The sequence below is a fragment of the Nansenia antarctica genome (assembly GCF_963989245.1).
Source record: "Nansenia antarctica genome assembly, chromosome: 12".
In the NCBI taxonomy this organism is placed as follows: Eukaryota; Metazoa; Chordata; class Actinopteri; order Argentiniformes; family Microstomatidae; genus Nansenia; species Nansenia antarctica.
Genome location: NC_137682.1, coordinates 5,749,751 through 5,764,035, shown reverse-complemented (window position 1 = coordinate 5,764,035; position 14,285 = coordinate 5,749,751). Strand labels below are relative to the sequence as shown.

The 14,285-nt window shown below is 42.7% G+C and overlaps 1 protein-coding gene across 1 annotated transcript in view; it reads left to right on the top strand.

The window, feature by feature from the left end:
• Nucleotides 1-12,022, top strand: part of LOC308168600 (serine/threonine-protein kinase N2-like) — a gene marked incomplete at both ends in the record, with an annotated part of 14,035 nt that extends 2,013 nt beyond the window's left edge. Inside the window, 17 exons of the mRNA XM_080543200.1 lie at nucleotides 407-681; nucleotides 1,088-1,273; nucleotides 1,659-1,768; nucleotides 2,503-2,646; nucleotides 3,095-3,170; nucleotides 3,417-3,573; nucleotides 3,677-3,821; nucleotides 6,379-6,521; nucleotides 6,864-6,933; nucleotides 7,027-7,118; nucleotides 7,671-7,847; nucleotides 8,728-8,790; nucleotides 9,457-9,533; nucleotides 9,671-9,813; nucleotides 10,019-10,126; nucleotides 11,552-11,632; nucleotides 11,819-12,022. Of these exons, the coding sequence (XP_080399326.1) occupies nucleotides 407-681; nucleotides 1,088-1,273; nucleotides 1,659-1,768; nucleotides 2,503-2,646; nucleotides 3,095-3,170; nucleotides 3,417-3,573; nucleotides 3,677-3,821; nucleotides 6,379-6,521; nucleotides 6,864-6,933; nucleotides 7,027-7,118; nucleotides 7,671-7,847; nucleotides 8,728-8,790; nucleotides 9,457-9,533; nucleotides 9,671-9,813; nucleotides 10,019-10,126; nucleotides 11,552-11,632; nucleotides 11,819-12,022 (2,251 nt within the window). The remainder of the gene's footprint in view (nucleotides 1-406; nucleotides 682-1,087; nucleotides 1,274-1,658; nucleotides 1,769-2,502; nucleotides 2,647-3,094; nucleotides 3,171-3,416; nucleotides 3,574-3,676; nucleotides 3,822-6,378; nucleotides 6,522-6,863; nucleotides 6,934-7,026; nucleotides 7,119-7,670; nucleotides 7,848-8,727; nucleotides 8,791-9,456; nucleotides 9,534-9,670; nucleotides 9,814-10,018; nucleotides 10,127-11,551; nucleotides 11,633-11,818) is intronic.
• Between the last annotated feature and the right edge of the window lie 2,263 nt (nucleotides 12,023-14,285).

Below are 14,285 nucleotides of genomic sequence, written 5' to 3'. Positions count from 1 at the left end.
CAAGGTGATATTCACTGTAAAAGCAGTTGTTGTTTTTTAGGCGGAGACTGAATTTGAGAAGGGTAGACTGCAAAGGTAGATCGGACTGCAGCCCTTCGTGACGTTAGAATTATACGGTTCTATCTCCATTTTTGTCAAAATGTAGTTTTTTTACATAATCTGATCCATTAGGTGTTTATTAATGCCTGTGTGGTGTTATTTTTTTAAATGTTGACATTTTTGAGTTAGTAATCATAAAAATACAAAGGTTCCATCTCACAAAACATAATGGAATGTAAAAACATTGACGCTCAATATCTCTGAACTACCCTAAACGGAGATTCTAGAACCTTATCATTCTAAGCTCACGCCTTGTGTCTTCCCCTTCAGTCTCTTTGAATTTAATTTCATCTCTTGGAAATGACAGGAGGACTAGATTGACCGAAGCCCCCCCCCCCTCCATGCTGTTGTGTGTGTTCCTCCTCCAGGCCCAGGCCCGCTTCAACGAGTCCAGTCAGAAGCTGGATCTGCTGAAGTTCTCTTTGGAGCAGAGGCTCAGCGAACTGCCCAAGAACCACCCTCGCAGCAGCGGCATCGTGGAGGAGTTGTCTCTCATGGCCGCCCCGGCCCTCAGCCCGCGCTCCAGCCTCATCTCCACCCAGAACCAGTACAGCACTGTCGCCAAGCCTGCCGCTCTCACAGGCAGGAAAAAAAATCTCTCTTTCTCTCAAATACTATGCCACTGCGCCCCTCTCTTTCCTCAAATACTATGCCACTGCGCCCCTCTCTTCCCTCAAATACTATGCCACTGTCTGCGCCCCTCTCTTCTCACCCAATACCCCCACTCTACCTCTTGCCTAGTCTCGCAGGGACTTGTCGTCTTTAGCGACGCCATACGTTTTTCTACCCAGATCATTTGGGCAGTTAGGTATGATGGAGGAGGGCCTTGCAAAATGTCCTAGCCAAGTAAAATTGCTTGCTACAATTTGTCAGAATACTCTACATATACAGTATTTTCATGTCATATTTCTGTATTATATAGCCTTTATATAATAAAATAATATGATATAATAATAAATCTTCTGTGTTTTTGATCTGGTTTACACAGGCACGTTAGAGGTCAGGCTCATGGGCTGTCAGGACCTGCTGGAGAACATTCCGGGTCGCTCCAAAGCCGGTCCGGTGCCGCTGCCCGGCTGGAGTCCCAGCGAGACCCGCTCCTCCTTCATGAGCCGGGGGAATCGGAACCGGGGCGCCAGCGCGCGGAACCTCTCCAAGAGCGAAGACTTGTCCAGTGAGTCCGACTCTTCTGAGAGTATGGGCTGTGGTGGAATTTCGTGACGTTAGAATTATAAGGTTCTATCTCCATTTTTGTCAAAATTTAGTTTTTTACATAATCTGATCCGTTAGGTGTTTGTTAATGTCTGTGTGGTGTTATTTTTCAAATGTTGACATTTTTGAGTTAGTCATTCATAGAATACAAAGGTGCCATCTCACAAAACATAATGGAATGTAAAAACGTTGACGTTCTATATCTCTGAACTGCCCTAAACGGAGATAGAACCTTATACTTCTAAGCTCACGATATATGGAAGAAGTGGCACAGGGGGTGTTGGTGTTGGTTGTCTAGGTAATGAATCAGAACAGAATGAATGTTCATTGTTGTTGTGTTTCTCCAGATGAGATCAGTGCCGTACTGAAGCTTGACAACACAGTAGTGGGACAGACCACCTGGAGGCCTGTCAGCAACCAGTCCTGGGACCAGAAGTTCACCCTGGAGCTGGACAGAGTATGGAACGAACATGCGTTTGTGTCACATTTTACATGCACATTCACTCACTCATATTCAACTAATTACTATGGTAACAAATGACGATTAAGACAAAGAAACGTGGTAGCGCTAGGACAGTATTCTCATCATCCTTGCCTCTTTTCACAGGCCATTTTATCTCTGACAAACACCTGTTATTCCTTATATTGGCATTCTGAGGCAGAGACCTAATGTGATTCCATCTTCCTCAAACATGAAAGATGAAACTTCTATTGTTCTAAACTCTAATTCTAAACTCTATTGAGCCCGAGAAAGCTCCTCCCTCAGCCCATGCTGTTGCTTGTCATTTACATCCTAGACTTGTTTATGGAAGCTAGCTGGTTAGATAGAAGTTAGCAATAGAGATGTCCAACAAGTTTTACATTTTAAAAAACGGGGGTGTTCGCTTGATCTGACGGTGCGACGACCTGTCGGTAATTTCATTTTGAGCACCAACATCCCACCCACTTCTGACTGCTCAGTAACAATTGAACAAGCTACGTTTGACAGACAAGTGTTGAACGTGCCGGAGTGTGCAGAGCGCTCTGAGTCTGTCGTTGAGAGACTAGCATCAGCCTAATATACATAGTTCTTTGGTCAGTTTTACATGTCTGTTTTACATGTCCTGTGTGTCTTTTCAACTTTTGAAAGTGTGTGGGCGTGTGATTGACTTGGTCGGTGCTTGACCGTGACCGTGTGTGTTTGACCTGCAGTCTCGAGAGCTGGAGATCTCTGTGTACTGGCGAGACTGGCGCTCCCTCTGCGCAGTGAAGTTCCTGCGACTGGAGGACTTCCTGGATAACCAGCGCCATGGGATGTGCCTCTACCTAGAGCCCCAGGGAACCCTGTTCGCTGAGGTATGATGCCACACGGGACCGGTATCAGAATTCTGAAACCGGTATACCTTCCCGCCAAAAAACCTGCTACACCGGTAGTGGTGGTGTAAAAAAAAAAATCTGAATTCTGTGATTCTTGCACAAATGTAGGTTTTGTTAGTTTTTTTTTTTCTCTCTCTCTGGCTACTGTAGCAGGCCCAAACTCTTCCACAGTGTCACTGATAATTCCTCCCACTTAGCATATGCCAATTTATTCATAAATTTATTTATTTATTAATAAACATGTTGTGTATTGGCAAAATAATGTTATGGACTGTGTGATGGGAATTATGTAAGCTTGTACACCGTATGCTACCAGTAATACCTTCCGCTGGCCCAACCCTACTGACAATACATGTACTGTATCATCAGTATACAATAATCCTGTATGTTTCTTGTATACATCGTCACTATCGTGTTTTTTGTTCAGGTGACATTTTTCAACCCTGTCATTGAGCGACGACCCAAACTGCAAAGGCAGAAGAAGATCTTCTCCAAGCAACAAGGTGAGTCTTAGTCTGAGAAAAGACTAAAAGGGGTCCCACCCAAACTGATATCCAGTTCCAACCTCAGTGGGATATCCAATAATAAAGTCAGTACTTTCACAGAAAAAGTCTGAAGTCATGACTTGTACGTTCATGTTAAGCACTGTCCATAAGGTCATGCCCTCTAGGGGTGTGATGAGGATTAAGAGAATGTGTGTTAAGGAGGTTAGAATGTCACTGACCCAGCGTACCCTCTTCCTCTCTCAGGCAAGACCTTCTTGCGTGCTCCTCAAATGAACATCAACATTGCCACCTGGGGCCGGCTCGTCAGAAGAGCCATACCCACAGTCAGCACCAACTCCTTCAGCCCTCAGGTGCCCGAGACTGGGCCTAGCAGCCTGCCGGGGTCACCAACACCCACCAGGTAGGCTAACGAAAGAAATATACAATTTCTCACTTTGTCACACACACACAGACCAGCATGCATTACTCACTCTCACATTATGATGTGACACTGTCCCTTCCAGTGACACATTGGTGACCAAGCTGGACTTTGACAAAGAGCCCACCCCAGGACCCAAGCACTACCCTGTACCTGATGACACCAGAGAACCGCTGTCTCAACTGCCCGATAAGGAGGAAGTGCAGGTGCGAACGGAGGTTACTATGGAGGTACTTGATAGAGGAAGTGCAGGTGAAGTCATGGGTCACCATCGGCATGAGAGATAGCGGGAAATGATCTTGTTGTGAACATGGGGCACAATTTATTGTCCAAGACTTGTCTGTCACTACTGGATAGAGCTGTCATGGCCTATGTTGAAAGGAAGAGGAAGTACATTTGCAATGACAATGGTTATGCTAATCACAATCTCAGTTGAAGAGTTTGTTCCAGCAAATTATAACGTAGGGTTGGGCGGTGTCCAATTTTTGACACTTTTGTTAGACAGTCCCCAAATGTCACCACGCTATATACAGTATTACTGCAGGGTTGAAAATCACATTGTAGGGCTTTGGGTGAGGCGCCAACTATAAATAATGAATTTGTGACAGTGGCTGGTGAAAGGTGGACCAGGGCCCTTGCTCCAGCCTGTCCGCCAACCTGCTCGAATACTTTCCGCGAGCAGCGATGTAATTCTTCTGAGGAGGAGAAACGGTCATGTGACAGACGTCATTATGATCGCTTCTAAATAGTTAGTCATATTAGGTTGTTTATTTGACAAATGACATTGTTTACAAAACGTTCTGTCATCACTTTCATAGCGGACTTCAACCACACAGACAGTGGTGCTGGACAAACACTCTTAACCCTATAACGCCTAAAAACCATGAAATAATGCAGGAACATTTTCATTTTTTGAATTCTGTCAATTTGGACTATATTGAACCTTTAGAAACATTATTTTTTTAAATTTAATTTTCATGAATGGGTTAACATAAGACCTGGGACCTAAATACCTGCAGTACCACATTTGATACGCACTTTCTGACGCGATTTTTACTATAAAATACATCATGAAATATAAAGTAATTATGATCTTTGCTTCAAACAACTAGATACTCATGTTGGATATCAGTAAGAAATGTAATATTCTTACCTTAACCGTTGCTAAAATAGCAAAGATGGGGGACGGACAACGTTCTGGGCTTGTTTAGTATTTATTTTTATTTTTTAAATCACATTGCATCATGAAAATGCGCACCCCAATCCTCATAAGCATGTTGTATGCAATTAGATGGCAGAATAGGTATCTTACCTGCCATCCGGTGGATTTACGCGGTACTGCGTTTAACTTTTCACCCATTTTGAGGTCAAACTAAAAAAGCCCTGAAAACACATCACACATGATGTGTGCGGCGTTATAGGGTTACGGTGTTTATTATGTGCACATTGCGCTGCAGATTTTTTTTTATGACAGTATTGAAACGGATACCATTGCTATTACCGCCCAACCCTAAACTGATGCCTAATATCCTGCCTTTTAATGTTCTGGGGAGATTTTTGTTGCTCCTGCCACTACTACATTAGCCACGCCATTACATGAATTACCGCAAAATAATGATGCTGAATGAACCCAGGATAACACTCGCTTGTTAGCATGCACCTCATCTCATGCCCTTCGTTAGTTTAGAACTATAAGGTTCTATCTCCGTTTAGAATGATAAGGTTCTATCTCCGTTTAGAATGATAAGGTTCTATCTCCGTTTAGAATGAGAAGGTTCTATCTCCGTTTAGAACGATAAGGTTCTATCTCCGTTTAGAATGATAAGGTTCTATCTCCGTTTAGAATGATAAGGTTCTATCTCCGTTTAGAATGATAAGGTTCTATCTCCGTTTAGAATGATAAGGTTCTATCTCCGTTTAGAATGATAAGGTTCTATCTCCGTTTAGAATGATAAGGTTCTATCTCCGTTTAGAATGATAAGGTTCTATCTCCGTTTAGAATGATAAGGTTCTATCTCCGTTTAGAATGATAAGGTTCTATCTCCGTTTAGAATGAGAAGGTTCTATCTCCGTTTAGAATGATAAGGTTCTGTCTCCGTTTAGAATGATAAGGTTCTATCTCCGTTTAGAATGATAAGGTTCTATCTCCGTTTAGAATGATAAGGTTCTATCTCCGTTTAGAATGATAAGGTTCTATCTCCGCTTAGAATGAGAAGGTTCTATCTCCGTTTAGAATGATAAGGTTCTATCTCCGTTTAGAATGATAAGGTTCTATCTCCGTTTAGAATGATAAGGTTCTATCTCCGTTTAGAATGATAAGGTTCTATCTCCGCTTAGAATGAGAAGGTTCTATCTCCGTTTAGAATGATAAGATTCTATCTCCGTTTAGAATGATAAGGTTCTATCTCCGTTTAGAATGATAAGGTTCTATCTCCGTTTAGAATGATAAGGTTCTATCTCCGTTTAGAATGATAAGGTTCTATCTCCGTTTAGGGCAGTTCAGAGATATTGAGCGTCAACGTTTTTACATTCCATTATGTTTTGTGAGACGGAACCTTTGTATTTTATCAATTACTAACTCAAAAATGTCAACATTTAAAAAAATAACACCACACAGGCATTAATAAACACCTAATGGATCAGATTATGTAAAAAAAACTCAATTTTAGAACCTTATAATTCTAACGTCACGCATTGTCAAAGAGTGAATATTATAGCCACTGCCATTGACAGTGGAGTCTGAAGTGTGTGTCCCCTCCTCCTGAAGTGTGTGTGCCCACTCTGCAGGATGCTCTGGCGTCGTTTGACTTCCTGAACAAAAGGAACAGCCTGGCAGTGAAGTCAGAACTGGACGGTGTGGTAGAGCATCCAGAGATCCAGCCACCAGACCTAGAACTCACTGCAATTCAGAAGGACGACACAGAGATAAGGTAAAGGTCCACATGACCATATGTGACCTCCAAACATGTTAGACCTTTTTGTTAGACAGATTTTATTCTGATGCATTCTGATGCATCCTTCTAGCTATATTATTGATGTTGTTCCCAGTTAGTTACCATGAGAGGGCATATTTTTAAACTTCAAGCTTTAATTATCTTTAACTGTTATTTTGTCTTGTAAGGTGTTCTTGAGAGCCTCGAAAGGCGCCCATAAATAAAATGTATTATTATTATTATTATCATTATTATTTTCCCTGTCAAGCCTAGAGTTTGTCTCATTGTTCCTTCATCATGATGTATATTCTAATTGTGGCTGATATAATAATGTTTCAGGGAAGAAGAACAATTTAGTCTCAAAGACTTCAAATGTGTGGCAGTTCTTGGACGTGGTCATTTTGGAAAGGTACATACCCAACTCTATATTTTTAAAGCTCCCTCTAAAGAAATCGGCTGTTTTGAAATTCAACCTAACCTCTCTAAAATGGCTCTTCCACAGGTATTGTTAGCGGAGTATAAAAGCACAGGGGAAATGTTTGCCATCAAAGCCTTGAAGAAAGGAGACATTGTGGCTCGTGACGAGGTGGACAGGTAAGGGCTCAAACTGTGCATGTGCATTAGGATGCCTAGCAGAACAGCTTATACTTGGATGTATAACTTGTTTGTTCACATAACACGTTATTAAGAAGGAAAGCCTGTTATTCCATTGTGAATGGGTCTCCTAACAACAATCTCTGGACAACCAGAGTGTGGGGCAAATGTATTGTAGTTAAAAAGGAATTGACTGCCAATGGCATTGGAAAAAACCTGATATAGCTACGTAGAGTACTATATACTATATATATCATATAAAAACATGATATAGCTATGTAGATATCCTATTCATCACCACACTGGGCGTTCATCCCAACTCTGCTACCTGTGCCCACATACAGTAAATACTTGATCTTACATCTCTTATATTTGTAATGTAAAGAGTGCCTCACTCGATCCAGCAGTTAGCTCTGCTATCCATGGTCGAACACCCAGGCTGTATATTCCTACTGTGATCATCTCTTTCTACAAATAAAATGAACAAAAATAGGAAAGTACAGCCTCACTCGTATCTCTAGCTAACATCTTTGTCTCTGTTTTCTCTCCCAGCCTGATGTGCGAGAAGCGGATCTTTGAGGCGGTGAACAGTGTGCGCCACCCGTTTCTGGTCAACCTGTTTGCATGCTTCCAGACCAAGGAACACGTGTGCTTTGTTATGGAGTACGCCGCCGGGGGAGACCTGATGATGCACATCCACGCTGACGTCTTCTCAGAGCCCAGGGCCATGTGAGTGAGCAGCCCCGGAGCAAATAGACAAACCCTGACGTTAGAATTATAAGGTTCTATCTCCATTTTTGTCAATATTTAGTTTTTTACATAATCTGATCCATTAGGTGTTTATTAATGCATGTGTGGTGTTATTTTTTTAAATATTGACATTTTTGAGTTAGTAATTAATAAAATACAAAGGTTCCATCTCACAAAACATAATGGAATGTAAAAACTTTGACACTCAATATCTCTGAACTACCCTAAACGGAGATAGAACCTTATCAATAAAAGCTCACGAAACACTTAACATTTCAGATTGACATACTGTTGTGATCCTGCTTGTTATAGTGTAGATTTCAGAAGTCTTTGAATAGAAAAATAACACTTTGAGGGTTACGTGTTTTATAGTCTGATTTTGTCCACATTGAGACTAGCACTACACACACACTGACAACACCTTGCCCTCTTGTGTTGTGTTCAGTAGGCATGAAACGGGAGAGAACGTTTTGAAACTGATGAACTCAATGCTTGTGGTTGTTTTCCCCAAAAAATATTCTTCTGTTTGTAATCCCTACTAAACATTCCAAGTCATGTTCATTCAACTGCTGGATTGTCAGTTTATTCCATTCCTTTTGAACTGACCCGACTAAAAGGTGTTTTTGTCTCGTAATTGTAATATTATGATTACTCACGTTGTGAGCTTACCAGAGCTTTTGCTGCACTGAGATCATATTCAGAGGCTCCTTATTATCAGTTCTACCAGAATGCTAGGTGTCTTAGGTATCTTCTCTTACCCGTATCTTGTTTTACTTACCTACTAAGTATTCTCTAATGGTTTATTCCTTGCTGTAGTCTGTCCTCCTAGCTAATATCAGTGGTTCTCCCCCTTCCATAGATTTTATGCAGCTTGTGTCGTTTTGGGATTGCAGTTCTTACATGACCATAAGATTGTATACAGGTAAGAACCACTTCATACATTCTATAGAGATATGCTCTGCTATCAATTTACACTCACCAAACACTTTATTAGGAACACCTGCTGTACACATCTCAACAGTCAAAGCTGGTGGAGGTGGTGTAATGGTGTGGGGAATGTTTTCTTGGCGCACTTTGGGTCTGTTAATGCCAATCAATCATCGCTTGAATGCCACAGCCTATTTGAGTGTTGTTGCTGACCATGTGCATTCCTTCATGGCCACAGTGTACCCATCTTCTAATGGCTACTTCCAGCATGATAATGCACCATGTCACAAAGCAAAAGTAATCTCAAACTGGTTTCATGAACATGACTATGAGTTCAGAGTTATTCAGTGGCCTTCCCAGTCACCGGATCTAAATCCAATAGTACACCTTTAGGATGTGGTAGAATGGGAGATTCACAGCTTGAAAGTGCACCTGGAAAACACATTGAAGAATCGCAGGGATTGCGTGATATAATCATGTCATCATGGACCCAAATCTCAAAGGAATGTTTCCAGTCTTGTGGAATCAATGCGGCGAAGAAATTAGTCTGTTTTGAGAGCAAAGGGAGACCCTCCCCAGTATTAGTATAGTGTTCCTAATGAAGTGTACAGTGTTTGTGTATAATGAGGTGAAAATGTAATTATCATTTTGAACTTTTCAGAGATCTGAAGCTGGACAACCTGCTCTTGGACACAGAGGGCTATGTTAAGATTGCTGATTTTGGCCTATGTAAAGAGGGTAATGGACCTAAAGCCTCAATCCTAAAATGACTTCAAGTATCATAAATTCTATTAAATGCTCTTGATATTTAATGTGAGTATCACCTTTTATTTTGTCATGATAACTTTAGGATTTGCAATTGTGTGTTCCATCAGGAATGGGGTTCAGGGACCGCACCAGTACATTCTGTGGCACGCCAGAGTTTCTGGCCCCAGAGGTTCTGACGGAGACGTCATACACACGTGCAGTGGACTGGTGGGGTCTGGGGGTCCTCATCTTTGAGATGCTGGTCGGGGAGGTCAGTGGCTCTTATCTGTTCCCAAATTTGAATTATTTTAGTGCCTTCATCACATAATTTACAGCTGTGACTTTGTTTTTGTCACATCATGCTCATAGTTCAGTAAATAGTCAGTGAGTACTTAAAAAGATGATTCTAGAACATATACAATTTGAAAGTGCATCGGTAAAAAACGTTAACAGAATTTATGTGTTTTCCCATTCAGTCTCCTTTCCCTGGTGACGATGAGGAGGAGGTGTTCGACAGCATCGTAAACGATGAAGTACGCTACCCGAGGTTCCTCTCGACGGAGGCTATCTCGATCATGCGACGGGTGGGTTCTGGATCCCTGGAGAATTCTAGAATACTATCCTTGGTTTGATCTCTTCTGGAGAATGTCCTATCCTCGGTTTGATCTCTTTGGGGGGGGGGAAAACACCTAACTGCTCGTCATTATATTTACAAGCAAGTGTGAAATTAAAGCATTTCTAATGGTTTGTAAAGGTTCTTAATTACTATGTTTAAACCTGTAGTGAAACCTGTAGTTGTCGAAGGCCGTTTTCATCCTGAAAAGCACTTTCTAAAATGTAATGTCATGGAAGGACACAGTTTTGTTTACAATTGGCCAGGAGGGGTCTAAGGAAAAGGACTCAATGATTCATGTCTGTCTGTCTCTGGTGTGTCTGGTGCGTCTTCAGATGGCAGACTAGCAGAAACTACATTTCACCTTGGGGGGTCAGAGGTGGGCAGACTTATGCCAGGGTCTATGCCAGGGTCCATGCCAGGGTCTATGCCAGGGTCTATGCCAGGGTCTATGCCAGGGTCCATGCCGGGGTCTATGCCGGGGTCTATGCCAGGGTCTATGCCAGGGTCTATGCCAGGGTCTATGCCAGGGTCTATGCCAGGGTCTATGCCAGGGTCTATGCCGGGGTCTATGCCAGGGTCTATGCCAGGGTCTATGCCAGGGTCTATGCCAGGCTCTATGCCAGGGTCTATGCCAGGGTCTATGCCAGGGTCTATGCCAGGGTCTATGCCAGGGTCTATGCCGGGGTCTATGCCAGGGTCTGTGCCAGGGTCTATGCCAGGGTCTATGCCAGGGTCTATGCCAGGGTCTATGCCAGGGTCTATGCCAGGGTCTATGCCAGGGTCTATGCCAGGGTCTATGCCAGGGTCTGTGCCAGGGTCTATGCCGGGGTCTATGCCAGGGTCTGTGCCAGGGTCTATGCCAGGGTCTATGCCAGGGTCTATGCCAGGGTCTATGCCAGGGTCTATGCCAGGGTCTGTGCCAGGGTCTGTGCCAGGGTCTGTGCCAGGGTCTGTGCCAGGGTCTGTGCCAGGGTCCGTGCCAGGGTCTGTGCCAGGGTCTGTGCCAGGGTCTATGCCAGGGTCTATGCCAGGGTCTATGCCGGGGTCTATGCCGGGGTCTATGCCAGGGTCTATGCCAGGGTCTATGCCAGGGTCCATGCCATGGTCTATGCCGGGGTCTATGCCGGGGTCTATGCCGGGGTCTATGCCGGGGTCTATGCCGGGGTCTATGCCGGGGTCTATGCCGGGGTCTATGCCAGCGCCACCATTTGGCCAGATGGCATGACAGGTGTGGCCTACAGCCTATTACCATCTTACCAATTTGCATCCTCCTATGCCTTACCATGTAACAGTTATTATTTGCATTACAAAACAACAGCTTAGACCACTATTAAAAACAGTAGTAGCGTTGAATGACAGCTTCAGTGTTAACTCTACACCCTTTTGCTTGTAGCTCTTGAGGAGGAGTCCAGAAAGGCGTCTGGGGGCGGGAGAGCGAGATGCAGAAGAAGTAAAGAAACATCTGTTCTTCAGAGTAAGTTACATTTGTGATATTTTCAACACGGCCACTGTAATCTTCCAACAGATGATGATGATGCATAATGACATAGTTAGGCCACACAATGTTCACGAAAAACGAACTCTTATCCTGGACATTACGAGCCTGTTCTCAGAGGTTAACCTTTTGTTCCACCAATGTTCCTATTCCTTTATCTCCCAGAATATGGACTGGAATGGACTACTGGCCAAGAAGGTGAAGCCTCCGTTTGTGCCGACCATCCAAGACTCCAATGACGTCAGCAATTTTGATGACGAATTTACCTCAGAAGCGCCCATCCTGACCCCGCCTAGAGAGCCACGGGTGCTGAGTGGGGAAGAGCAGGACATGTTCTCTGAATTTGACTATATTGCAGACTGGTGTTAGCCCCCCCCCCCCCCCCTCCTCCCAACACAAACAGACACATCCCCTCTCCACAAACACACTGTGAACCAACACAGCGCTGACTGTACAACTCACATTTTAAACTCTCCCCTCTTTTGAAAACGTCAAGAGGGGAACGTCTAACGTCGCTCTTCTAACCTTCGAGCGCACTCTGTGCCATTGAAAGACAAAGCCCAATTTATTTTTTAACAAAATGAAGAAGTTTTTTTTTTAACAAAAGAGGAAAAAACAAAACAAGATATTTGCTCTTGAGAAACTGAGTGAAGAGGGAAGGGATGCCTCCTGCAAAATGTTGTGTCTATTGTCTGACCACTGAGAATGTTTTCATATGAACTCTGTCAAGGAAATGGTAACATCACAATCATGTTATTCATTGTCACTGTCTGTTTTTGATCTGTACAGAATATATTCCTCTGTAATGTTTGTGACGAGCCCTCTGCCATAACTAAACGGCTTTATCTCTGTAAGGTTGATATGTCTGCCATGTGTTACAAAAATGTTGTGCTCTAAGCATAATCACTGAACTAAGGTTTTAAGACAACAAACATCTTGACTACTACTGCTTCGTGACTTGAAACCCAAGGAAGATTTCCGCTCAATACTTTCTTCAATCCTGTTCTTAATCCCCCAGAATCCCCCAAGAGTCCATACATTTTCCTGTTACTGATCAGTGGGCTTCTGTCACCTGAATTCAATGACAAAACCTACCAAAGCTAACCGCTAATGTATGTCCGAAGTTAAGAATTATGGCCCAGGAAACAGCAGGTTGTTTAGACAGGCAGCTGATTATTAAACAAAAGCAGTCCATCCATTGTTAAAGCGACTTTTGATATTACAACACTATTATCCCTCATGTTCTGTGATCATGTTAGTTTTACATGAGCTTTCACTGTATATCGGAAGATGACATGTGGGTGTTTTTATGCCTATATGGTTTTTGGTATACAGAATCGTTGATGGTAACATGAACAGTTCTACATCACAGCAGACCAATGCCATTAGACTAATCATGATTGTTTGGAAAGAGCACATCATATTATTATTTTTTAAACTGTTATAGCTCTGTGGGCTTCCCAGCATCAAAAGGCATATCTGAAAATGTCAACTCCAATCCCTGTAGACTAGCAATGTTGTGGTCAAGTGGGTAGAATCAATTTCTTCTAGCTTTTCTATTTGAATTCACTTCAGCTCAAGGTTCAATACATGTAAGTAATTTAATTAATTTTAAATTAATTTTGCCATTTAGCAGACGCTTTTATCCAAAGCGACTTACAATTACGAATTACAGGGACATTCCCCCTGGAGTAACTGAGGGCTAAGTGCCTTACCCAAGGGCACACTAGTAGTGGTGTGGCTTCAGGCGGGATTTGAACTCACAACCTTCCGATCCCAAGTCCAACTCACTATCCACTAGACCACCACTACCCCCAGTGTAAGTAGACATTACTGCCCTCAATGATTGGAGTTGGACTTAGTCAAATGAAAGGCTGACCCCCAAGTCACTGATTCAAGTACAGCTGACTACCAAAATCCATTCACCCAGTCCTTACAGTGGGCCTAGGGAAACAGTGATGAACGATGAACTAACAGTAAACCTAGTTCAGTGCCAGTTTGTACAGACATGTTGATATGAATTACTACAGGGGAGGGCAGGGTATATGTACACACAATTAAGCTGAAAGCACTAATTTTATCAAAATGTTTTGTATCTATGTTTAGCGGAATTATAAAAAAAATTTGATTGTACAAAGTTGTTTTTAATATTTCCCCCAATGCTTAAATGGCTGCTTGAGCATGTTGCGAAAAACAGACAAGCGCTTTTTGAATGGTACACCACATTGAAGTTACTCTAAACTGTTGACCCTGGTGTAAAAAAAAGAAAGCATTTTGCAGTCATTGTTACCTATCATGAATGCACATATTAAACCTTTTTATTAGAGCTGTGTTACTTTGTCTGCATGTTGTATACTGTTGAATTGGACTCGATTGGGAATGACTAGGCAGAAAGTCAGGACACCTCAGATGGTACGGTAAGTGGCCAAGCTAAATCTTAGGGCCAATCCCAATTCACCCCTACGGCTTCGTTTTGCGCATTCACGTTTAGGGTAGGGGTGTCCCAATTCATCCAATTAAAAAAAATGGCATTATCCATCGATAATATTACATAATAACAACTGCTCGGATTAGATTGCGAGTTGTTTATTAATAAGTAATTACAGAGAAAGTAATGACATTTCCGCATTGA